Source organism: Pituophis catenifer, unplaced genomic scaffold (assembly GCF_029215685.1).
Source record: "Pituophis catenifer annectens isolate HBS135680 unplaced genomic scaffold, rPitCat1.0.hap2 SCAF_4, whole genome shotgun sequence".
NCBI classification, from domain to species: domain Eukaryota; kingdom Metazoa; phylum Chordata; class Lepidosauria; order Squamata; family Colubridae; genus Pituophis; species Pituophis catenifer.
Genome location: NW_027256884.1, coordinates 81,256,094 through 81,280,612, shown reverse-complemented (window position 1 = coordinate 81,280,612; position 24,519 = coordinate 81,256,094). Strand labels below are relative to the sequence as shown.

General features: G+C 34.9%; 2 protein-coding genes across 8 annotated transcripts in view; one reads left to right on the top strand and one right to left on the bottom strand.

Annotated features, from left to right (window-relative positions):
• Window positions 1–5: 5 nt before the first annotated feature.
• Window positions 6–20,753, top strand: GABPA (GA binding protein transcription factor subunit alpha). Of its 4 annotated transcripts, XM_070942645.1 has the most exons (11): window positions 6–316; window positions 3,320–3,420; window positions 4,501–4,645; window positions 5,936–6,020; window positions 6,526–6,771; window positions 7,947–8,141; window positions 11,761–11,817; window positions 12,772–12,912; window positions 14,435–14,627; window positions 16,199–16,243; window positions 20,687–20,753. In XM_070942645.1, exons 2-11 carry the CDS (start codon window positions 3,344–3,346, stop codon window positions 20,688–20,690), a joined length of 1,188 nt encoding a protein of 395 aa, XP_070798746.1. In that variant the 5' UTR covers window positions 6–316; window positions 3,320–3,343; the 3' UTR covers window positions 20,691–20,753. The 4 variants fall into 4 exon arrangements, with proteins under 4 accessions (XP_070798746.1, XP_070798747.1, XP_070798743.1 ...); XM_070942646.1 differs by lacking the exon at window positions 16,199–16,243 and having other exon boundaries at window positions 20,687–20,752; XM_070942642.1 differs by lacking the exon at window positions 20,687–20,753 and having other exon boundaries at window positions 16,199–18,699.
• The window catches only part of APP (amyloid beta precursor protein), a 133,452-nt gene continuing 129,127 nt past the window's right edge, over window positions 20,195–24,519 (bottom strand). For all 4 annotated transcript variants that reach the window (XM_070942641.1, XM_070942639.1, XM_070942638.1 and 1 more), the window contains 3 exons: window positions 23,513–23,613; window positions 22,679–22,825; window positions 20,195–21,463 (listed from right to left, as the gene is read on the bottom strand). In XM_070942641.1, coding sequence (XP_070798742.1) covers window positions 21,362–21,463; window positions 22,679–22,825; window positions 23,513–23,613 — 350 coding nt within the window. In that variant the 3' untranslated portion in view covers window positions 20,195–21,361. The remainder of the gene's footprint in view (window positions 21,464–22,678; window positions 22,826–23,512; window positions 23,614–24,519) is intronic.

Below are 24,519 nucleotides of genomic sequence, written 5' to 3'. Positions count from 1 at the left end.
GCTCGCAAGGGGCGCTGGGAGTCGTAGTTTTTGCCCTGGCGCGCGGGGGTGGGGGGGAATCGTGTATCTGCGCTTTTCCCCCGCCAGGGCCCCGCACGCAGGCCTAGCCGACCGACCGCCAGAGTTGGGAGTCCGCTAAGGGTTTCCCCCCTCCACCCTCTCCTCTTCGCCGCCAGGACTGTCAGGGAAAATAGGAGCTTCTTGGTTGAACCGACGTAGCTGCCACGGCGGAAAAGAGAAAGCAGCGGCGCTGCTCCAGTCGCAGCGGGGCTGGATTGTTTTTGTGACGGAGACCGTGAGGTGGCGGCGGCGGCTGGTGAGTCTTCAAGCGGGAACTCCGGGACTCGCGGCTCGGAGGAAAGTGAGCGGGAGGGGGAAGAGGAAAGCGCCTCGCGCTGTATCCGGGCGGGAGGGGGGTCTCGTGGCCTCCTCACTTCTTGTGTTTTGTTTCCGTTTCTGCTCCGCGCGGCGCGAGTCTCATTTCCGTTTCGAGTTCAAACAACAAGGAGGCGCCGCCGCGGGTGACGGAGGAAGGCCTGGACCGGGGGAAGGGTTTTTTTCCCCCTCTTCCCCCTTGGTGCCTCTTCGTCTTGGCAAGCTTTTGCCTTTTTTTTTTTTTTTCCTTTTCTTTCTCTCGAATCATGGGGCGGGAAGGATCCCTGCGTCCTGTTCGTCTCCTCTTTTGGACATTGGAAAAAAAGGCCTCGGGACTCCCGCCGAAAGCCAAGTCCCTTTGGCAGGCGCCTTTTTTGTCTCCACACAGGGATAGGTTGATATACATGCTTTTGTTTTTGTTTTTTTCTGACAACGTTGTGTCCCGGAGAGGGTATCTGACAACAGATTTCAAAATTATTTCGGCAGCCCCTTTCCCTCCTTCCCTCAATTTTAAACGCGTTTTCGCCATCTCCGTGTTTGAAACGCTCCACATTAGTAACAGTACAGTTTTCTTTCGCAGTTTTCTTAGTCTTGACTTGTCGGCTTATTTTAGTTACGTTCAACTGCTACAGCCGTATATTTTGTCAAAATCGATGTGTAATTATTTCAGTGAGGAACAAGGGGCGTCTGGTGGATAGCCGTAGTTGGTAGCAAAAGTTACCTTGTAAGTAAGTATATCAGCACGGTACATCCTGTTTATAAAGTGCAGTAAGGCTGCTTTGAAAACGAGAACTAGGGATAAATGAAATGTATTTATTATTATGACAAAGAAGGGTTTATATTTATAGTTTCTTATGTTTTGGAGACAAGGAACGCGCAACATTGTTTCTTCAGTGCAGTTGTTACTTGTAATTTTGATGGCACACACTAGAAATACAGGTAGTCTTCGACTTACAACAATTTATTTAGTGTACAGAAAAAAGTGACTTATGACCATTTTTCACACTTATGACCATTGCAGCATCCCCATGGTCACATGATTTACATTAGATGCTTGGCAACTGGTTCATATTTATGACAGTTGTTGTGTCTCCTAAGGTCACATGATCTCCTTTTCTGGTCTTCTGACAAAGTAAAGCCAATAGGGAAGCCAGATTCATTTAACAACCGTGTTACTAATGTATAAACTGCAGTGATTCACTTAACAAATGTGGCAAGAAAAGTCATAAAAGGGGGTAAAACTCACTTAACAAATTTCTCACTTAGCAATATAAATTCTGGGCTCAATTGTGGTCATAAGTCAGGACTACCTGTAAACTACTTTTTTGTGTAAGTTCTTACTGCATGCGTATGTAGGGTTACTCTTTTTTTTGGAAAACCTCAGTTTAATAAAGGACCAAGAACTGGTTTGGGGGCAATTAATTATTAGTTTTATTTGTCTTTAAAAATACCAGGTAAAGCAGGATATAGATATAGAGGGAAAAAAGAATGTCTGGCTTTGAGTTTTATGCTCTTTTACTATTTCTTGATCAGCATGACTACAGTAATTAACCAACCAATGGAATTCCTCATTGTAAGGAGCAAAATAACATCCCCTTGTTTTTAATTTAAAATGTTTAACTTTTCAACTCCAAAGCTTCCAATTTCATTAGGCTCCCAAGAGCATCTTCCAGATGTTAGTAGTGAAACAATACCAGCCCCATGGCTTAAAATAGTTGAGTTCTCATAGTAGACTGAATCATAAACTAGCCAGATATATTTTAGCCAGCATGTTATGTATACTGAGAGAGATTGATAATTTTATGGCTCACTGTATTTTGTGAATCTTTTGGTTGATTCAGTAAATCATGGCTAAATTAAGTAGTGGTAAGCATGTTGTGAACATAGCCTGTGATGCTCAAAAGAGAAAGATTTCCATAGGAGAAAAATTAAAGGCCTGGTGTTATTTCTTAAGTTTATAATTCTTGTAAGGACTAGCTGAGGTGTGTATATTACACTATTTGGTAGACTGATTATAAAGTTCCCTGGTTATATCCAATTGAGTTCTCCAAATGCCTGCTCTTGTTTCTCTAACCTGCCTTTGCTGTATATCTGGTGCTGTGTAGCTAGAATTCTTGGAAATTATTTTTTTTCCATATTGGGGAAGACAAAGCTGAATATTTTGAAATGGAAAGTAATGTAAAATCGCATTAATATAGGACTGCAATATTTCCAAAATGAAGGCAATAAGCTGGTGGGGTGATGGGAACCCTTCTCTGCCATGCCTTTTCTTGGCCACCCTCTAAAGTTGCCATGAGATCCAAGGGAGAGATGTATTTAGTTTAAACAACTGCAGACAATGCTGTACTTTAATGTTCTAAAGCACCATTTTGTCTTTAAAGTTGAAGGGTATAGGCCAGCCTTTTAAAATGAATGTTTTAATTGGCAAATGCATGCAGACTAAAGATACGGTAACTCTTTTAAGCTATAACATTCATCATAACTTGAGGACACCTGTACAAGATTTCTAAAGGAGCCAGTGCTGTAATGTCTTCTTAAAAATAAATCCAGAATATATGAGGTTATTATTGTGTATTTAAACAATTTTAACACAAGTGATTTGTTTACTGTCTAAGTGATTTCAAAGGCTGTGCAGCACTTCAAGTTTGAAGGGCAAAAAAAGTACTTTAAAAATGCTCAAGTGTATTTATATAGCACTTGTCAACAACTTAAAGCAGCATTTTTATTTGTAAAGGAATACTAGAATTATTATTAATTCTAGTATTTATTATTATTAACCATTATTGCTTCATATTTGTAGTCAACAAACTAACATGCATTCTTTATGCTACTGTATCTTTTTTTTCAGATTGTATGAAATAGTAAAAATGCATGTTACATAAAATCATTTTTATTTTTTATTTTAACACATGTGGACTACTTGTATTTGTGTTTGAATTTGTAGGCTATCTCTTGAAATATTTCAACCATGACTAAAAGAGAAGCAGAAGAACTAATAGAAATAGAAATTGATGGAACTGAAAAACAAGAGTGCACTGAAGAAAGGTATATTGAAAGATTCCATGGGACCGCATACATGATTATTTTTATAGTTGTCTTTCTGATTAGTAAAGTAAGATTAAATCCATTTTAAAAAATGTTTTCATTTCAATTATATGGAAATAATATTTTTCTTGACTTTAAGGATGCAAATATACGAGTTTTTTATAAAGGATAGAAAGCATAAATTTATTATTACTGTTCAAAGAACTTTTGATGCTTGCAACAAATTGAAACAACAGATGATTTTCCTCATCCCTTATTACTTTAGGGTTAGTTTATAAAATTGAAATAAAAATATAACATGAACAGGACTTTCTTTAAAGCCAGAGTACATATTACTTACAAAATAACTAATAGAAATATTTAATTGGTAGGGAAAATATTGTTTTATAGTTGTCAGTGCAGTTTCATAGAGTTGACTTGATCTTTGATTCAGTTCTTTATTAGTATTAAAATACTAGTCAAGAATTTTGTGGATTACTGCTGCTAATCATCTGCCAACATTTTGATTTTTGTGATGTATGTAATGTACTTAGAATTCTTAGAATTCTTTTGTTCCTTCTTATGTGACTTTTAAAAAAATAGTTCTTGCCTTAATCACATCCTTATCCATTTGAAGATTCTTTATAGGGTGTAGAAACAACAGAAACATTTAATGATATGCTAAATCTCTAGGTGATTTGCCAAAAGACTGCACCCTCTCTCCCAAATTATCATAAATTCCAAAATTTTGCAATTAATTAAAAATGCATTTTTATATGAAAAAGCCCCATTTAGGTCTGGTACTCAAATAAATTATTGTGGTTTTTGTCTCATGCCTACTTTAGTGGACTTCAGAATTCAAAATAAAATAGTTTCATTAACTATCCATCTGTAACCTTCATGTCATCAATCATTTAATAATTGGAAGTGACATTGATTTAGGTGTTTACATATGAATTATCTACGTGTACTTCTTGTCAATGTCCAATATTGAACTTTTAAAAAAATGTTCAAATCAGATTTAGGTCAACAAATTAAAAATCTATTCTAGAAAAAATGTTTAAAATACAGTGGATTGTTTTTTTAATTCTTTCATTTCAGCATTGTTGAACAGACTTACACTACTGCAGAATTTGTAAGTCAGGCTATTGATATCAATGAACCAGTTGGAAACCTAAAGAAACTACTGGAACCAAGACTTCAATGTTCCTTAGAAGCCCATGAAATCTGTCTGCAAGATATACAGGTATAAGCACAAATAGTTAAAGAGTTGTAAATAAGCATCAGTTTTAGAGCTAGTTTGATTTAGTAGTAAATCAATATAGATTTAGTCCAATATAGACCAGTCATAGGTTCATGTATACTTCTTTTATACAACATGTTACTTTTTTTTTAACCATTCTACTTATGTTTCCCCTCTCACATCTGATACATTTATCAAACTAATTGCTACCTTTTATATAAGAGTTTTTGAATTATTTAAAGGAAAGTTAATATTTATTTAGGAAAATAGAATATAAGGTCAAGTATGAATATGAGAAAGCTAAATTATAGCAAATAATCTAGCCTACTTTAAATGTAAAATACTAAAGTTTGTGCAATATAGTAGTGCATGTAGAGGAAAGTTTTGGCTTGGATGGTGAAAACAGATTGTTCCAGGATGCAAAACAAGCCATTGTTTGGTTATAAATACATCAGAAAAAAACCAATAGAATTTTGATTTATTCAGATGAATCACATCTTTTGGGTATCTAAATGAGAGCAGAAAGCTGTCTTTGTTTAAGGAATATCTAGCTTATAGAGAATAAGTAGTACAGTACTGTGCAGTATAAATGCTATTTTCAACAAACTTCCAAAAGATTATTCCATCCTGGGGTGCAGGGAGGAAATTATTTTGATCTGCAACGATTTTGACATGTTAAATATGATACTGATTTTTGTGATATTGCCATATAATGTTGCGTAAGTTTGTGTATGTGTAGCCCACGTGCATATGTCTTTAAAATTGATAGCTTTGTTATTTGTGATTGGATAATAATGGTTTCACATCTTACAGATAGTCCTCAACTTACAACCGCAATTGAGCCCAAAATTTCTGTAGCTGAGTGAGACATTTAAGTAAATTTTGTCCCATTTTACAACCTTTCTTACCACAGTTGTTAAGTGAATCACTGCAGTTGTTAAGTTAGTAATATAGTTGCTACGTGAATCTGGCTTCCTCATTGATTTTGCTTGTCAGAAGGTCATTAAAATATGATTACGTAATCCCAGGACAGCGCAACCATCATAAATATGAACCAGTTGCCAAGTATCTAAATTTTAATCATGTACCATGCAACAGTCGTAAGTGTAAAAATGGTCATAACTCACTTTTTTCAGTACCACTTTAATTTTGAATAGTCACTAAATGAATGGTTGTAAGTTGAAGACTACATGTATTTCTAAAGTCAATACTTCTTGAAATTTTTAAGAAATGTTCACGTTGATAGTTATGAATTGTTGACTTCAACATTTTTCTAAATCTTTTGTTATCAAGCTGGATCCAGACCGTAGTCTGTTTGATCAAGGTGTGAAAACAGATGGAACTGTGCAGCTTAGTGTCCAAGTAATATCGAGGCAAGGTAAATTATTATAGATTATTATAGGCTTTCAATGTGAAAAGGTATAAATAGAAGGATAAGGTGGCGAAGAGGGAACAGGAAAATACTTTTGGCACCAGTTCCTAATAATTCCTAAGTTTCATAATGGAGAGCTGGGATAGATATGGACAGTTTATGAAAGTATCATGGGGCATCATTACTTTTTCTCTCACTTGCTTTCCCTTCTCTTGATTCATGAGAGATGCAATATAACTTTGAAAAAACTGAAATGAAATCCTCTGCTAATTAGTTCATATAGGAATATTTCACATATAATATACCATTAAAAAATGAAATTTATCGTTGTAGAGAATAAAGGCTAATAACTTTTTTCCGATATGATTTTTTAAACAAAAACTGCATTTGAAGAGGCAATTTAAGTAATAATCCTGCTCATTATGTTAATATTACATTTAGGTAGCATACTATTTCATTATTTATAAATATTATGTTTGTATATACAGTCACTTTCTTTTTCGGTATATAGGAATGGATCCCAAGTTAAACATCCTTGAAATTGTAAAACCGGTCGAAACAGTTGAGGTAGTGATTGATCCAGATGCCCATCACACTGAAACTGAAGCACACCTTGTTGAAGAAACTCAAGTAATAACATTAGATGGAACTAAACATATTACCACTATATCTGATGAAACATCAGAACAAGTAACTCGATGGGCTGCAGCATTAGAAGGGTACCGTAAAGAACAAGAACGCTTAGGAATACCCTATGGTAAGACATTGTATCATTAAACGATAAGAATTAGGGGTGTACAAAGTCTATTGCTCCATACATCTCATTTTCTCAAAATATGATGATAGGGTCATCTGAGTTTAGTAGTTATCTAGAAGTAAACTTTCTAGAACATGCCATTTTAGACCATGTCTAAAACATCATGAACCATCTGTGTTATGGGAAATTTATTTCTGTAAAATTATTCAACCACTCCTGCAAAGTCTAGGTTGGTACATTATGATAGAAGAGTGGAACATTCTGGGGAATGCTGGAATGTTCTGGCTCTGCATGTAACTCTAAAACAAATTATTTAGTAGAATATCATTTTGATCTTCCTGTTTCATCCACTGCAAGTACTTCTGTTTAGCTTTATGTGGTTTATAGATTTAAAATTGAAACTTAATTACTGTATAGCAATTGCCATAGATGGAATCAAACATTGTTTTGTCTATCCAGTTACTATCAACAGACATGAGTTTTTATAGCCTATGGATATGCAACAACTGAACTTGTAAATGAGGGAATGTATTATGATACTGAATTTTATTTACTAACAGCTTCAATGTTTGTTGAAAACATAATGGATAGCATTACAGGTAGTCCTTGACTCATGACTATTTGTTCAGTGACCATTTAAAGATACGATGGTACTCAATATATAAACTTAGAACTGGTCCTTAAAGTTGTGGCTGTTGCAGCACCCATGCAGTCATGAGATCGCAATTTCGGCACTTGGCAAATTGCTTTTACACCTGGTTGCCAAGCCCTATGCAATCACTTGATTACCATTTGCAAACTTTTCTGCTGACTCCTCCAGAAAGTTAGTGGGGAAACCAGCAGGGAAGATTGCAAGTTGCTAGGTAAGTGTCCTCCCCTGTACATCCTCTCTGTGACTCACACTGTTCTGGACCACTCACACAATTTTGTTATAAAGTTTTTCTTTCCTAAAACTGATGATTCAGGTGATGAATTCCAAATGATTCTGAAAGAAATTGCAATTTTAATTAATGATATATTAGATTTGAGCCTACTAATTTTCAGTTGCTTCTGCTGATGACTATTTTTTGCTGGAATTTTATGATGATTATGATTAATTATTTTTGCAGAATGTACATTATATAGAATATGTCATATTTCAGCATTGGGAAAATGAATTCTTTCTATTTTCCTAGATCCAGTACAATGGTCAACTGATCAGGTACTGCATTGGGTTGTATGGGTGATGAAGGAATTCAGCATGACAGACATTGACCTCAATACACTTAGCATTCCAGGAAGAGAACTGTGTAGCCTCAGCCAAGAAGATTTTTTCCAAAGAGTCCCTCGGGGAGAAATCCTATGGAGCCATCTGGAACTTCTTCGAAAATGTATGTGTGTTTTCTTAGCAAGTGTGCTTTTTAAAAAGTAAATAAATGTTTTACATTGTGGATATTCTAGTTTTCAGACAATGTATGCATGAAATATGAATTTAAATGCTATTTGGCTATGTGAAATTATAATCCATTTCTATCTTTGCAGTTTTACAAAAACAATTTTATACAATTTTAAAAAGATTTCAGTCCACCTTTGAAAAATAAGCAGACATTAAATAAAAATGCACAATTTTGTATAATGCTAAGGATACCCAATGTTTTATTTACCGGTATTTGTTTGTTTGCTTGCTTGCTGTTCCAGGTGAAATTGACTTTAAGCAGCAGTATCCACCATTGTAAATTGAATTCAAAACATACAGTAAGCTTTACAACAAAATAATAGCTACCACAGTTCATAAAATCAAATATATAATGGCAGAATCTGTGAATCTAATCCATTCACATCCACCAAGCATAAAACAACTGCTGTTGCAAAAAGGAGTAGATCATAGAGTGTCACTTTTCAAGGCTTAGTAAAAAAGTCATTTTTGTGAGGACTTCCCAAAAGTCATTGTGTGTGTGCTGTGTTTGGATATCCGGGCAAATGCTATTCTGCAGAGAATGCATGCCTCTGATGCCTAAAGTGGAGCTGAAGTGGTGGCACTTCAGCTCCTACGAACATTGGATGAAACAGATTATCTGGACCCTTTTCAATCTGGCTTCAGACCTGGCTAAAGCACGGAAACTGCTTCAGCCGCGCTGATGGACGATTTCTGGCGAGCCCGGGCTCGCCAGAGATCGTCCATCAGCGCGGCCGAAGCAGTTTCCGTGCTTTAGCCAGGTCTGAAGCCAGATTGAAAAGGGTCCAGATCCTCCGGAGACTCAGGACAGCTTACAATGCGTTAAGCAATAGCCTTCATACTTTTGTATATACCTGCTTAGTAGGGCTTTTGGCTCCCCCTAAGCGGTGTTCTTTTTATACAAAGTCAGCTTATTGCCGCCACAATCTGGGTCGTCATTTTACCTACCTCGGAAGGATGGAAGGCTGAATCAACCTTGAGCTTGGTGAGATTTGAACTCGCAGTAATTGTAGGCAGCTGGCAACTAATTGCTACTTAACAGCACTTTAATCCGCTGCCCCACCAAGGGTCTTCCTCTATCGTGGTGCTACTTGACCTCTCAGCAGCTTTTGACACCATCGACTATGGTATCCTACTAGGCCAACTAAGGGAGTTGGGAGTGGGAGGCACCGTGTTATGGTGGTTCTCCTCTTATCTCTCTGGTCGGTCTCAGTCGGTGTTGATAGGAGGACAGAGGTCGACCCCTAGGCCCCTCGTTTGTGGGGTGGCTCAGGGTTCGGTCTTCTCTCCCCTTCTATTCAACATCTACATGAAACCACTGGGGGAGATCATCTGACAATACAGGGTGGGATATCAGTAGTATGCCGATGATACCCAGCTGTATATGTCCATCCCGCATCATTTCAGTGAAGCAGTGGATGTGATGTGCCAGTGCCTGGAGGCTGTGAGAGTCTGGATGGGAGTCAACAGGCTCAGACTTGTCTGGGTTGACAAGACCGAGTGGCTGTGGGTATTGCCTCCCAAGGACCATGTCGATTGTCCATCCTTAGCCCTCGGGGGGGGGGAGAAGCTGTCCCCCTCAGAACGGGTTCACAATTTAGATGTCCTCCTTGACCCACAGCTGAGATTAGAGCAACACCTGGCAGCTGTGGCCAAGGGGACCTTTGTATAGGTTCGCCTTGTACACCAATTGCGACCCTACCTGGATCAGGAGACTCTTCTCACAGTTACTCATGCCCTTGTCACCTCACGGTTGGATTATTGCAATGTGCTCTACATGGGGCTATCCTTGAAAAGTGTTTGGAGACTACAGTTGGTCCAGAATGCAGCCGCTCGAGCAGTCGTGGGTGCACCTAGGTACACCCACATTACACCAATCCTCCGTGAGCTGCACTGGCTTCCTATCGGTCTCCGGTCACAATTCAAGGTGTTGGTTATTACCTTTAAAGCCCTATATGGCTTAGGGCCAGGCTATCTTTGAGACCGTCTTCTACCGCATAGTTCCCAGCGACCGGTAAGATCCCACAGAGTTGGCCTCCTCCGGGTCCCATCAGCTAAACAATGTCGGCTGGTGGGTCCGCGGGGGAGGGCCTTCTCTGTGGCTGCCCTGGCTCTCTGGAATCAGCTACCTCCTGAGGCCCGGACCACTCCCACTCTACTGGCTTTCCGGAAAATGATGAAAACCTGGCTTTTCCGTCAGGCTTGGGGCCATTGATCTCGCCGCTGCGAACTTGCAAAATCTGGCCATGAGCGGTGTGTATGGGTTTTTTAATGTCTCTTATTGTATATTATTCATATTGTCTTTGTTGTAAGCCGCCCAGAGTCCTCAGAGAGTTGGGCGGCATAGAAATATGAATAATAAATAATAAATAAATAAATAAAGATGGCTGTCCTGTATTAAATAAACATTAAGCTAGTCACCTGACTAAATGTTATTTGACAGGTAGATAACATTGGGAATCTAGCTAATATCCACTTTCTCAACCATACAAAGTTAAATAAATACATCTCTCCCTCTTAACAAAAACATATCCATCCATAATTAAGCATTTTCAATAGCAGAAGTTAACTGGTGAAAAAGACTGGGAATTTAAAGAAAAAGTATGAACTGAAATTGTCTTATAGAATTTATAATGTAATTAATGTAATAGGTATATAAAGGTTTACAGTGTATATTTATAGTAAAATGTACAAAATGTTCCAGATATAGAATAGCTGGTTTTGGGTTATTTGATCCATGGATAGAGTGAAGTGGTTGCCTTGTTCTTGAGTAAAATGGAGTTTATTCAGGTAGCCGTGGTGGTGATGGTGGAATCAAGAAAAAAGCCAAAGAGTCTGTTAAGTTGAGGAAGGGTGAAAAAATTGATGGGAAAGTTGGCTGGTAGGATATACTCTCCTGGGATATCAGTAGCAGCTGAAGAAAAAGAAAAGGCACTGTGATACTGGGGGATGATCAGGCTTTTAGAATATGTATTATGGAGTATCAGCAGTAATAGCTATGGGAAGGTGCTGGGAAGATGGAGGGGCAGGTAGAGCACTGGGATATCTTGTGCTGTCACCTTGGCTGAAGCTATGGTAGTAGCTGAGATGATGAGTAAAAGTGCTGAAAATAAGGGGGCAGGGATATGGTGGGATATGCGTGTTGGGATATTGCATGAGAAAACAGGGAAGGAAAAGTTGGGAAGGAAGACTAGTGAGATTTGCCATTCTGAGAGCTTTAGAGGGGGTTAGAGGGAGTAATGCTTCCCAACCTTGCCCTGTTTGCTCTATCTAAATTTTCTTTTTCTTTTTTTGTCTAAAACACAGAACAATTAAAGCATTGGTGTTTCAGTCCTGCCAAACCATGGCTGATCTGAAACAGTTTTCCAGAACACAATAATGTAATGAATTCTTCTGGCTTCAAACAAAACAAAATCTATTTTGTCCTATCTTCAGTTTATAATACTGTACATAAAATCCTCACATCCTTTTTATATTTTCCTTTGTTTTCCTTGTTTATCAATTGCAACAACATTTTCTTAATAGCAAAATTTTGTCTTTATTATCTATTGCAGATGTACTAGCTAGCCAGGAACACTCTGGAGAAATAGCAACAGTTACTATTGATCAACGTAAGTTGTCATTCTTTGAATACTTACAAAAGAAAAATACTTTAATTAGAGACTTAAACTATAAAAACAAAAACAACTTTTATAAAGTTAAATCTGTAATTTAAAGTATCTATAATTAAATTAAATTGAAATTATTATTTTTTTACTGAGAAAAGTCCATTCTGCAGATATACTCATGTAATTATACTTGAACTAAAATTATGTTACTGCTGGAAAACCTAGTTGATTAATACTTAATTTATATCCCTCCCCCAAAAAATAACTTAATTGCAAAGAATATTTTCTAAGCCTATTGCCAAATCCAGAACCAACAGCCTCCAAGTACAGGTTCAGGCGTTTCTTTAGATCTCTAATTTGACCTTGGATGTTACAGCACTAGTATTTGTCATCAGATCAGTTGAAGAGAAGCTTACCTAATGAATTAATCTCTGAGTTGTTGGGAAAATAGGATATACTTTGGGAAAAGCTAAGAGCTCATATTGGAGTTAGTAAGGCCTTTAGTTCTGTTTCTCCATGAATATAAACTGAAATTACCTACTCAGGAGCAGAACCATTACAAAACAATGCCTCTAACTCCCATTCACTTCAGGCAGGCCAGTAATAACATCAGTAATAGAGATTCAGTAGGACCCAGAGTCACCAGGAGTTAAACCGACGTAAAATCCACTTTGTACTTTCTCAAAATTGTCTCTTTAAATTCCATTTTTAGTTTACATGTAGAGTACAGGTTACAGATAAAGGGGTTAAGAAATAATGCCTCTAGTATAAAACATTAGTTATGTTGCTGATTCATTGTATATTCCTTTTTTAATTACATCATATTAAGCAGAACATTATGCATTGCCCATAAAAAAAAATTTAGTATCTTGAGAGGTCGTCTCTGTTATGGTGGAAATAGCAATTTATGTGTTTTGTTATTTGTAAATTTATTGTCTGATGCTTTGTCCTCTCTAGCTGTGCAGATTATTCCAGCTTCAGTTCAGCCTTCTACTCCAACCACCATTAAAGTAATTAATAGTAGTGCAAAGGCAGCAAAAGTACAAAGAGCTCCAAGGATTTCAGGGGAAGATAGAAGTTCACCTGGTAACAGAACAGGTATTTTTTTTTATTAAAGCAATTATTTTAATTATTATTCTAAAGACAGACAATGATTTTGAAGTTAAAGGGAAATGCCTATGTTGCCAGACATTTGTGAAAATCTAGAAATGAAGTGCAATTTCTGGAAATATAAAACTATATAAAGGCACACTTTATATTTTATTACTCTTGTATTTTAATTTTCCATCCATATTTCATTGAGAAATTAAATATTTTCTCCAATAAAGAGAAAGCATCTGTTTCAGAAGGACTGAATTATTTATTTATGAATTATGAACTTTTTATTGTAGTTTAATGCTTCCCCTCAAAAAGTATTTGAAATAGTTTCACTACCATTATTTTTTTAAAAAAATAATGTTAGTAACTCTTTCAGAAGATTTCAATCCCAAGGATGTTTAATCATCTCTCACTAAATTTATGTTTAAGTTTGGTGTAAGTCTCTTCAAGAATTTTCTACTATAGAAAATGTAGGAGAGCCACATTAATCAGGAATCTGATGGCACCTTCCCAACTAACAAATTTTATTAAAATGTATAAACTTTCATCATTGGTTACAATCATGAATGGTTACAAGCAGCACTAAACACTTTTGTTAAGTAATTTTGTAAATTGAGATTGAAATGCAAGACTTCACAAATAGTATTAATTAGAATTAACTAAAATGTTAAGCTTTTGAATTAAGAAATATTTTAATTGAGTTAAATCTTCTTCAACCTGCCTGATCTGCAAATATGTATCTGTCTATTCCTATGATTTTCAGCAATGGTGATGCAGGAGAAGTAAGTTGTAGCTTGTGGAGCATATCCAAACTATGGAAAGCTGATATAAATTGTAAAAAACATTTTGGCATATTTTATACTTGAATTCTAACTTGTAGAATTTTAATAAGTAAAAAGCTTAGTCTCTTCATTGACATTTTAGTTGATCTTAATTTTTGATGAAGATTTTCTATTGTTATATTAGTTTCTTCTTTTTAAGTAGATTACAGATAGTCCTTCCTTACTGACTGCTGTTTCAGCAATTGTTCAAAGTTATGATGGTGCAAAAAAGGAGATATGTGACTGGTCCTCAAAGTTGTAGTTACCATCGCATCCCCACAGATTTGTGATTTGTCTGCTTAGCAACCAGTATATTTTATGATGGTCATAGTGTTCCACAGTGACATGATTGATATTCATGCTATTCACCAGCCTTCACAGCTGGCTTCCAACAAGCAAAGTCAGTGGGAACGCTGGAAGGAAGCAATTGCAATCATGTGGTATCATGCTTAATGACCACAGGTAATTTGCTTAGTGACTGCAGCCATAACACATGTTATTTTGGAGTGGTCACATGACATTTCACTGATTACATTGTTTAGCAACAGAGTTGCCAGTTCCACTTGTGGTTGGTAAGTAAGGATTACCTAGATACAGTTACCTAAATTTTATCTTTACTATTTTATTCTGCTTGCCTTAACTTTATAACAGATGAAATACTTAATATATATATATATATATTTGCACATTAATCATAATAGGAAACAATGGTCAAATCCAGTTATGGCAATTCTTGCTTGAGCTTCTGACTGATAAAGATGCCCGAGATTGCATTTCATGGGTCGGTGACGAAGGAGAGTTTAAACTAAATCAACCAGAACTAGTTGCCCAAAAGTGGGGACAACGTAAAAATAAGCCTACAATGAATTATGAAAAACTCAGTCGTGCTTTACGGTAAGTTAAAAACTCGATTGATTTTATAGCATTCTTGCATTGCTTTTCAGCTGAAAGTTCTAGAACAATAGACATGATCGATAAAAGCTTTATAGGATCCAATTAGAGTCTTATAATCTAAGCAGCAGTATAAAATAAAGAAAAATGTATATTGGATTCAATTCTCAAAATTAAATAATTAACATCAAAATGGTTGAAGCACAGGAGGAATTTGTTGCAGCTGACTTTTCAGCAAAGCTTTCTTTGCTACTTTTCCTCTCTATTTTATCTTCATTAAAATTGTGAGAAGTGAGTGAGTGTTTTCACAAATTTCTTTCTTGTGTTGGGCTCAAGTTTTGTTCATCTGATTCTTGCCTTGATAGTGGATCTGTCCTTCAAGATGCCCTTTTTAGTCAATGGAGTAGCTTAAAAAATAAATAATTAAGATTAAAATAAAAAAACAAGAATAGAGAAATGATTAATACTCATGTTGAGGAAACAGAAAATCAGTTAAACACTATAAATCAAAAGGTACATCATAAACCACCCTGCCATACAGCCTCCTTAAAAAGGCTTTCTCAAAGCCCAACACAGTGTGGGAAAACCTTTTGGATTTCGGGAGAAAAGTGGTTCCAGAAGGCAGAGGTATCCACATAAAAAATGTTAACATAGGTACAACTTACATTAAAAGAATGTATTCTGTAATAAAATACTTCTTTTCATCTTCAGTGGAGTTTTCAATCTTCCATCTTCAATTGGTATCATTTATAGTTTCAAATTACAATATGACAATGGGAAAATATTTTCCTAATATTGGAAAATCCTTTTATATTTCTTTCAACTAAAAAGCTTCACATTCTGTTGCTCCTTATAAAGATACTCCTAATATATGGCTTGTTTGTTTCAAATATTTATTTACTTGCCTGCAAACTTGCTTACAAGCTGCTTCAATAAGACTCTGACATGATTTCCCTCTCAGTTAAGACAAAGGAAGTTGTTTACAGAAAGGGCCACATATTTCTTAAAAATAGAGTTTGGGAACCATCTTTCTTTTTACCAACTTAAAGGATTTAGTTGTGCTAAATGCTTTAGTGGCTCCCCCCCCCCCCCCCCCCGGTTTATCAGATTTTATACATCCACTGTATTCGGTTTCTCACAAATATTCTCCAGTCTGAACACTGGAGTCTTTCATGGTGCCAGTACATATGAGGATGGACAGAAATATCGTCATAGGCTATTTGAATCATGCAAATGTATGATTTAATGTATGTTTTATTATTTAATAATTCGATAGTGATATTGAATATGCAGGAAATCATAGTTCTGGCAGCTATAAAGCTAAAATTTAAGTTAAGCTAAAATTTAAATGAAATGGAGATTATCTAACATGATATGGGTGTGCTTCTCAATGTTTTGTGCCACCTGCATCTCACTGCTTTATAGTTTCTGAATTGGCACAGATTTTGAGGGAATCACAGAAAAAAAGATAATCAATTTTATTGCAAAAGACAAATTTTATAAATTTTAAAAAATGGGCCAGGTTTAGTTACTTTCCATTTGTCTTCTTGTTGCATTTCCTTTCCTCAATGAAGGTATTACTACGATGGTGACATGATCTGCAAAGTACAAGGCAAAAGGTTTGTATACAAGTTTGTGTGTGACTTGAAGACTCTCATTGGGTACAGTGCAGCTGAACTGAATCGATTGGTGACAGAATGTGAACAAAAGAAACTGGCAAAGATGCAACTGCATGGGATTACACAACCGGTCACAGCAGTTGCATTGGCTACAGCATCTCTGCAAACAGAAAAAGAGAACTGAGGACTAGGACCTAAAAGCTTGACAACATTCTTTTACACTTAGCAGTTTCTGGTTTTAAAATTAGAACTGCATCTATTAATTGGCAATTCAATATGATGCATGATTTTCTACAAGGAACGCTCATAAATTAGGGCCTTTTTCACTTAAAGATGTTATTTCATGAATGTTAATGGCACTCCACAGGTTCTACAATATGAAGACATACAGGTTGTAGCAAGGAGCTTGGGAATTATAAGGAAATTGAAGATCTGTTGGTATTATGTTGTGCTACATTGCTTATTTTTTTCAGAGCTTAAAGTAAAGCATTCACATATAGAACAGTCAGATTTTTTTTAAAAAAAATTGGTCTCTGCACTTCTTCAGATGCTATGTTAATAAATTTCTAAAATTAGAACAGTTTCTGTTAGCTATCCTCATTATAACTTTAAGCATGACAGGTTGTAAGAAAAACATTGATATAAAGGTGATTTCTTTGTCCCATAGCAAGAAAAAAGGTAACTGCTGAAGAGAAATCCAAATTTAATGCCAATAAGCCAATTATGAGTATTTTGATATCTGTAGATAAATATGTGTGTTTGAGGGGAAAATGCTTAACTATCTTGAGAAATTTTGTTAAGCTTAATGTCTGGCACAAAAAGGATTTCCACATTTTTATTGTAGGAATTAAAAACTTGAAATTTGTCTCTCATCCAAAGAATAAATTTGCTTTGTTTAATCTACACTGCAGAGTATATCAGCTGTTTCTGCTTTTATACTTGCACTGTAATTGTTTTTCAACTGAAGACTTAAGTTAATCACAGAAAGAAACCCCTTCTTGTTGAGTAATAGAATTAAAGAATGGAGTTTGATTTCTCAAAGTTATATAAATAGCTGTGTCAAAAAAAAAAAACTTTCTTTAAATTACTTGGTTTCCAAGCTTTGTTTTAATGCTTTGGAAATAAAAAAATATTGACAAAACAATAGTCCTGTAAATTTAAAATAGTTTTTAAAATTATACCCAGTTGAAATCCAGAAATGCTGACAATAGTGCACTGTTTGCACCTGTTTTATTATTTTTTACTGGGAAACACATTCATGGATATATTTATTACTCTTGGTTAGTTTGGTATAAATATTATGAATTAAGGCCATTAAAAGTTATGGTTCACTTAATCAAAAATATAGCCAAGTTGAATAGAATCTTTATCCTTTATCAACAATTCACTTAGTTGAATATCATGCTTCCATAAGCAATGATCATACAATATGACTTAGTTCTAAGCATCCTAGTCGTAGAGATGCTGTTACTGTAACAGCCCCACTAGTTTCTAAGATATACTTCATGGTTTTATTTACTCATTTTCAAGTTACTAAAAAAAATATACAGGAATATATTGTGTTTAAGGATCATTTTGGGCAAAGAAAGCATGTAATCTTGTGGCCAGTTAAATCCAATTCACTCGGATGTGTAGTGAATACAAAATAGTTTAAATTCTATTAATATTTTGTTATTTTTTCTTCTCCAATCTGTACAATAATTATAAAGAATTGTTCATTTGAAATATATTATCAAGAATTCATATTTCATTTTAGTAAGAACAAAAAAAAAGTGTCACTCTTTCTATGCCAATATAAGATTTAGGATTGTTACTGCATAACAAGCAACGTAGCTCAGATTATGCATTCATATTTATAAATCTGTTCATTTTGACTCAGATTACTCTGATCACAAATTAGTTAATGCTATTATATTCTCTCAGCTATGCATATTCTAGAATAAGCCATAGTAAGGAACATGGCATACAGCCTCTCTTTTATATACATTGATTTTTTTTTCCAGAATTTTACATTTTCATTGTATTTCTTTTAGAAGTTTGCTGCACTTGTTACATTTGTTCCAGTTTATAGTGCTGATGTATGTTAAGCCTTGCTTATAACAGAACCACGGACAGGATAAAACAAGTTAGAAATATTTTGTTGTATTTCTTGTGAGGGACAATCTGTGACTAATTTGAGGTCTTCAGTACAAGGGTATGGAATATTATATGTGAAATGGCATTGTGTGGCTGTCAGAAGAATAATATAGATCGTATATTCCCAAATTTTGTAAAATAGAGGGTTTGCATACATTTTTACTCTTCAAGGACATGTGCTCTAAAATTATGTATTTCCTTTTGTGTTGAATGTTTTGGTAATTTTACATGAAACAATTATTTTCTATTTTTACGCTAAAATATTTGTGCATAAAATTGTCAATATAGTAAAAGTAAAAAAATAAAATTTTACACAGCAATTTTGGTTATATGTCCAAATATGAATTATTCATAGTTTTTGTAGGTCTGCACCCTAAACATTCTGGAACAATGATACCGATTGCTTTAGATTTGTTGTCAATAATCAGTAGATTTGGGCCCTTGATCTATATTAGTTCAAAACTAGCAGAAATATTTTTCTTATGATTATTTTAATTGGAAACTTTATTTTACAACAGTATTGTTCTATAAACAATAAATGCCCTAGATACACTAGATTGAAAACATGAAACTGTTTGATCTAAAAATGGCTTTTACATATTTTTACAAAAACGTGTTTAAAACAATTCCTTGTTTGACAATAGGCTTTTTTGTAAAATGCATTTTAATTAATATGATAAAATGTTCTTACTGCACGCCTTGTATACTTAGTGATTAGTATTAATCCAAATAGAAAGCTCTTAATATTTCACTGCTTCAATAGAAGAATCAATATATAGAAAATATAAATTAATATATGTTCAGTCTTTTGTAATTGTAATAGAACTGAGAGATACAGAATAGACAACTCATATGAAATAATGAAAGTACTGAATCTTTGCAAATACAGGCTCTAATCACAATCAAAGCACTTTAGGAGAAAGGTCATCCTATAAATCCCCCTCCCCTACTCTGGTGTCAAGCATGGTTAGGTAGCTTATTTAATAAAGAAACAGGAACAGAATACTTAATTATCAGACTCCTAGACTGGAAGCAAAAGGTTATCAAAATTTTTAATTAACATGCATCCTTCTAAAACAGCAGTGCTCATTCCAGTTACGATTGTGAGCAAATTAACTAATTTCAGCTCAAATGCTGCAAATTGAATTAGTTTCTTTCAGTTGCCTTTGATGCTGATGCTGTGCAGCTTGAGAACTGCACTTGTATGTGTAAATTTACATTTAAGGAAAACAAAATCTATAATTCTGTATATTCCTGACTATACAGAAGAAAATAACATGATGATGCAAGCTAGGTAAAGTGCTCTTGGAGTTTTTTCCTGGATTGCTCAGTGGCAAGGGATAGGTGGCTGTAAAGCAGCAGGGGCTGAGCATATCATAAGATTACTAAATCTGTGTGCCATTATTACCATAGAAGATATGTTCGTCCAGTGAACCAGGAGTTTTTTGACTAAAATTACATCCTTTTCTGCATACCGGAATGCAGCAGCCTCTTTTGTCAGTTATTTACAAAAATTAAAGTATGTTTCTTGAAAAGTTAATCCCCTGCTTCCACAAATATCCTTGTTACCAGAAGATGATCAACCTTGAAAATTTGAGAAGATTTCAGTAATCTTAACAGTACATTTACTTATGATTACTTAAGTAAATCATACTGAACTCACTCGGATATAACTACATTAAAGAGAGCTTGTGAGCTTCAGCCTCCCCAATTTGGTGTTTACCAGGAAATGCCTGAGCATTCTTCATGGAACCAAGTGTACAATCCAGCAAGTAATATAGGATAGTTATCACAGAATCACACTAATACAATAAAACTCCTCCAGGAATGTATTTATTTACATTAAAACACTATTATACAAACTGAAAAAAGACATTTTAGAGGGAAGGCATGCCAAGGCAAACACCCTCTCACCCACTGCTAGTTTTATCTATTGTATTTAAAGAAGACATTCTATGAATCATGTCTTTTCGCAGAAGAAAAAAAACCTAACTCCCCCCCCCACCCTCCCACTTGATGGTCATTATTAAAATTATTCCTCCCAAAAGGTAATTTCTCCAAGTAAAACTCTTGCCCGAAAGTCTTATTTGTAATTTATTTATGTAACACAGTATAGAAAGCTATCAATTCATAAGCAACAATTCTGTATATTATCCTGCAGAAACATTTGTAGGTTCCCTATAATTTTTTTGAACCAGCAGGCATTTCTCCCATCCTATCCTATCCTTCCCCTTCACCCTGCCCTGGTATAAAAGTGCTCATGATTAACAGGCATGATATTTTTTCTTTTCCTTCTTTCTTTTTTAGATGAAAAGATACATGGCAAAAAAACTTTACTCCCTCAATGCCTAAAGGTGTGCACATAAAACAGGCACAAAGAAACAAATGTGTATTCCCATGATTTTCTACATCACTAGTGCAGCAGAAGCAACAATCTGTACAATAAAATGCAACTGCAGAGGAAAATAACTCATCTGGAATACTTTCTAAAAAAAAATTCCAAAACATTTTGTCTTTAAATGCATAGTAAGCAGAAAAAGGAAAACTTGGCGAAGAGAAGCAGCTCAATCCCACATACACAAAAAGCATCCCCCATCAATTCTTAAAGTATATTTCAATTAGGACTTGATTTTTTTTGTTCATCACAAATCACAAGAATAATATACAACTGGCTAAAGGAGCTGTATGATAAATAATCAAGAAATAATCTATTCATGCACTAGTTAAGTACAGCTAACTTTACAGTACACAAAAACATTCATTAATGTAGTGTAAAGACTGAAATGTCAAGAAAGTACATTACTGATTTTATAATTCAAGTTCAGGCATCTACTTGTGTTACAGCACAGCTGTCAAAAGGCGATAATGAGTAAATAATAAAACATTGTTTCGTTTGCTTATTTCCATATTACTTTCAGCTGAACATCGATGGGCAGTGAAGCAATCACTTTGCTGTCCAATTCATGAGGTTGCTATGGTGTTCTAGTTCTGCATTTGTTCAAAGAACTTGTAGGTTGGATTTTCGTAGCCGTTTTGTTGCATCTTAGAAAGGTGACGTTCCTCTGGTGTCACTGCAGCATCCACCTAGAGCAGGACAAAGGAGACTACAGTCAAAGCCAAACATGGACAGGCCACAATTGTTTGTGGGGCCTTTGGTGCTCTGAGCTTAGTTGTTTTACTTGCAGATGTTTTGTTACCAAACTAGGTAATATCAGTGCTAGTAGGGAGTGGGATTTGCAGTTATTTTATATCTTAGTGGCCATTAATACATAAAATGACAACAAACCCCATTCCCTACTAGCACTGATGATGTTATCTAGTTTGGTAATGACATATCCTCAAGAAAACCATCAAGTTGAGAGAGCACCAAGGACTTCACAGTTCAACCCTGAGCTACAAATATTTTTTCTATTGATACAATTGTTGATTTATTTATTCATTCCCAGCATTAGTATTCACCTTATTTGTACAACTCGAGAAATGCAAAGCTAAATCAATCATAAAAATAAATATATTAAAATGTTATTGCCTTATTAAAATCTTCACCAGCGGCTTGAAGGGCAAAAAGATGGGGGCCAGTCTACATACAAGATACTTAAATTTTGTCATATAATTGCTTACTTGTTATAATAATAACACTAATACTAATACAGTTTAATCAATTTGTTTATAGTATGGGCTGACATGATACTTTCATAATTTGATAATCTGTCATTAGAAAAGAGGGCAAGATGAATAAAAATATTTTAGATATGCCACTGATAAAACTTAGTTTTAATTAGTAGTTTCTTTTGAACTACTAATTTTCTTTCGAACATTACAAACACTCAAATGAGGATTGGTCCTGGAAAGCATCAGAATTGTCATTCACTCTGTTTTACTTCCCAATAGATGCTATGCAGAAAGACAATACAGTCAGTTCTTTGGTTAAACATTCTGTAACTTAATATCTTCAAAATGGTGAGATATACCTTTTTAATATCTTAAAACTACAGAGATAGACAATGTATTTCATGCTGTTATGAGGTTGATATATAGAAACAACCAAAATTTAAGTTTAAGCTTTCTTTTGGACAACAGGTCTATGTATTCAACATAGGAATATTAACCTGGAGAAACTGACTCATACTAAAAATAAGAATATTAAGGATACAGATGACATATCTCATATACATATCTCATATATAAAAGTTAACACCATTCTACTAAATGCATAATCTACACAGAGGGACTTAAATCTATTTAGCATTGTCTGCTTCTGAAATAATGTATGGAATAATATTTATTAGTTTCATTTACCTCCACTACACCATGATGGATGGATGTATACTGTTTCTTCTTTAGCATCACTAAAGTGATAACAATGACTGTGGCAATGACGACACCCCCTACCATTAGTCCAATGATGGCACCTTTATTTGAACCTACATCTTCAGCAAAGAATACCTAAACATAAAAATAATAGGTTATCGTGTAAGAAGATAACATGATTTCCAATGCATTTTTTAGCTTGATGATGGATTTGCAATGTACAATCCAATAATTTCTCCAAAGTGAACAAGATTAAATACCTAAATATTGTTTCCTGAGGCAAATTATTACGGTCTGATTCTCATATTTTAAAGGTGCCGGTTTCACCACTGATTTTGTTTGTGGAAAGCCAACAGTGAAAGTCACAAAGCACAATCATGTGACCATAGGATATTGTGATGTCATAACTGCAAGCTGGGTGCCAAGTGCCCAGATCATGTTCACATGACTGAGGGAGACTGTGCTGGTTGTAAGTACAAGGTCTGGTTATAATTACTATTCATTAAACACTATTGTGATTTTGAGTAGTTGCTAAATGAATGATGATTAAACAAAAATCACTCATATTTATAATTTACCCAAAATTTATATACCACATTCTTACATAAAAATATAACATAAAATAACAATGTAATCTAACATAATAAAGTGTAAGATTTTTACTACAAAAATGTTATCTTACAATTTAAGATAATATGGTTTCTCAAGATTCAGGTTTCAGTAATCACAGGACAACATTTAAAGAAATTTATATGAAACAGGTTCATAAACAAATTGTTTAATTTTAGCTAAATTGAATCTAAGAATGGAGACTACACTTGCCAGTTTCTGATGATGTACTTCAAATCCTGAATCATGTCTATATTCTGCATCCATCTTTAATTCTGAGGTTTCTTCTGTCTTAACATTGGTTAATCCAGAGCCTGAATGAAACCAAAAAAGCAAGAAATGACTAAAAACAAACTTTTGAACATAGTTATATGAAATCATATATGAACACAGCTACCAACAGAAAAATATTAAGAAATGCAAGTGAAAAATTAAGAGAGTGAAAGGTAGAGTTAAACAGTGAAACAAAGAAAACGACTACACAAGTAATTTAGAGACTACAAACAGTGTTCAGAGGAAAAAGAGGCCAGGTTGGAGCAAGTTGGAGCAAGCTTGAAAGCATGAGTCTTATTCCTGGCACTAACTGAGATTGCTGTGCCTGACTGTTTGAATTGGCCCACTGAGACATCCAACATTAACATAAATAGAGAATCTTGGTTGCGGTTACATCGTTTCATTATATATTGTTTCATTTCTCAAAATACAAGTTCAAAATAACATTCGTGGCTCATTGCGGGAAAAAGTGTTGGACAATCAGGCCCTAAAGCTATAAATGCATATAATTGTAAAATGCTGGTTTATAGGCACTTCTTAGTGAAAAGTTCATTGCTAATGAATAATAAAATTTATATCCTGCTATTTAATTCTTATTTAAATTAGTAACAGGTAATTCTAACTCATGGCTGAATTTTAGCAAGGTTGCCATTTATTTATGTATTTAACTAGGCTTATATGAACCAAATCTGATGTATGTAACATATGTAAAGAATGTTAAAATAGCTGAGCAATGAACAGCATGGAGTCTCTATCTCAAGGGATAATATATCCACACAGCTGTATAATTGTACTCAACAAGAATCTCTTTCAAGCCTTTCTTCCTCAAATTCTGTTGAAATCATCAAGTTTGACTGCTTTCCTAAATCTCAATTATGTTGTGGCGACAAGAGACTTTACTGTTTACATGGGATATTTTATCAAAATTTGAAATCTCATGAGATATA

Bases quoted from the DNA above. Each gene is read 5' to 3' on its own strand.
- GABPA (XM_070942642.1), top strand. From the start codon at position 3,344: ATGACTAAAAGAGAAGCAGAAGAACTAATAGAAATAGAAATTGATGGA. The intron at 4,646-5,935 runs GTATAAGCACAA...TTTGTTATCAAG, and splicing joins TCTGTCTGCAAGATATACAG to CTGGATCCAGACCGTAGTCT. The intron at 14,628-16,198 runs GTAAGTTAAAAA...TCCTCAATGAAG, and splicing joins AAACTCAGTCGTGCTTTACG to GTATTACTACGATGGTGACA.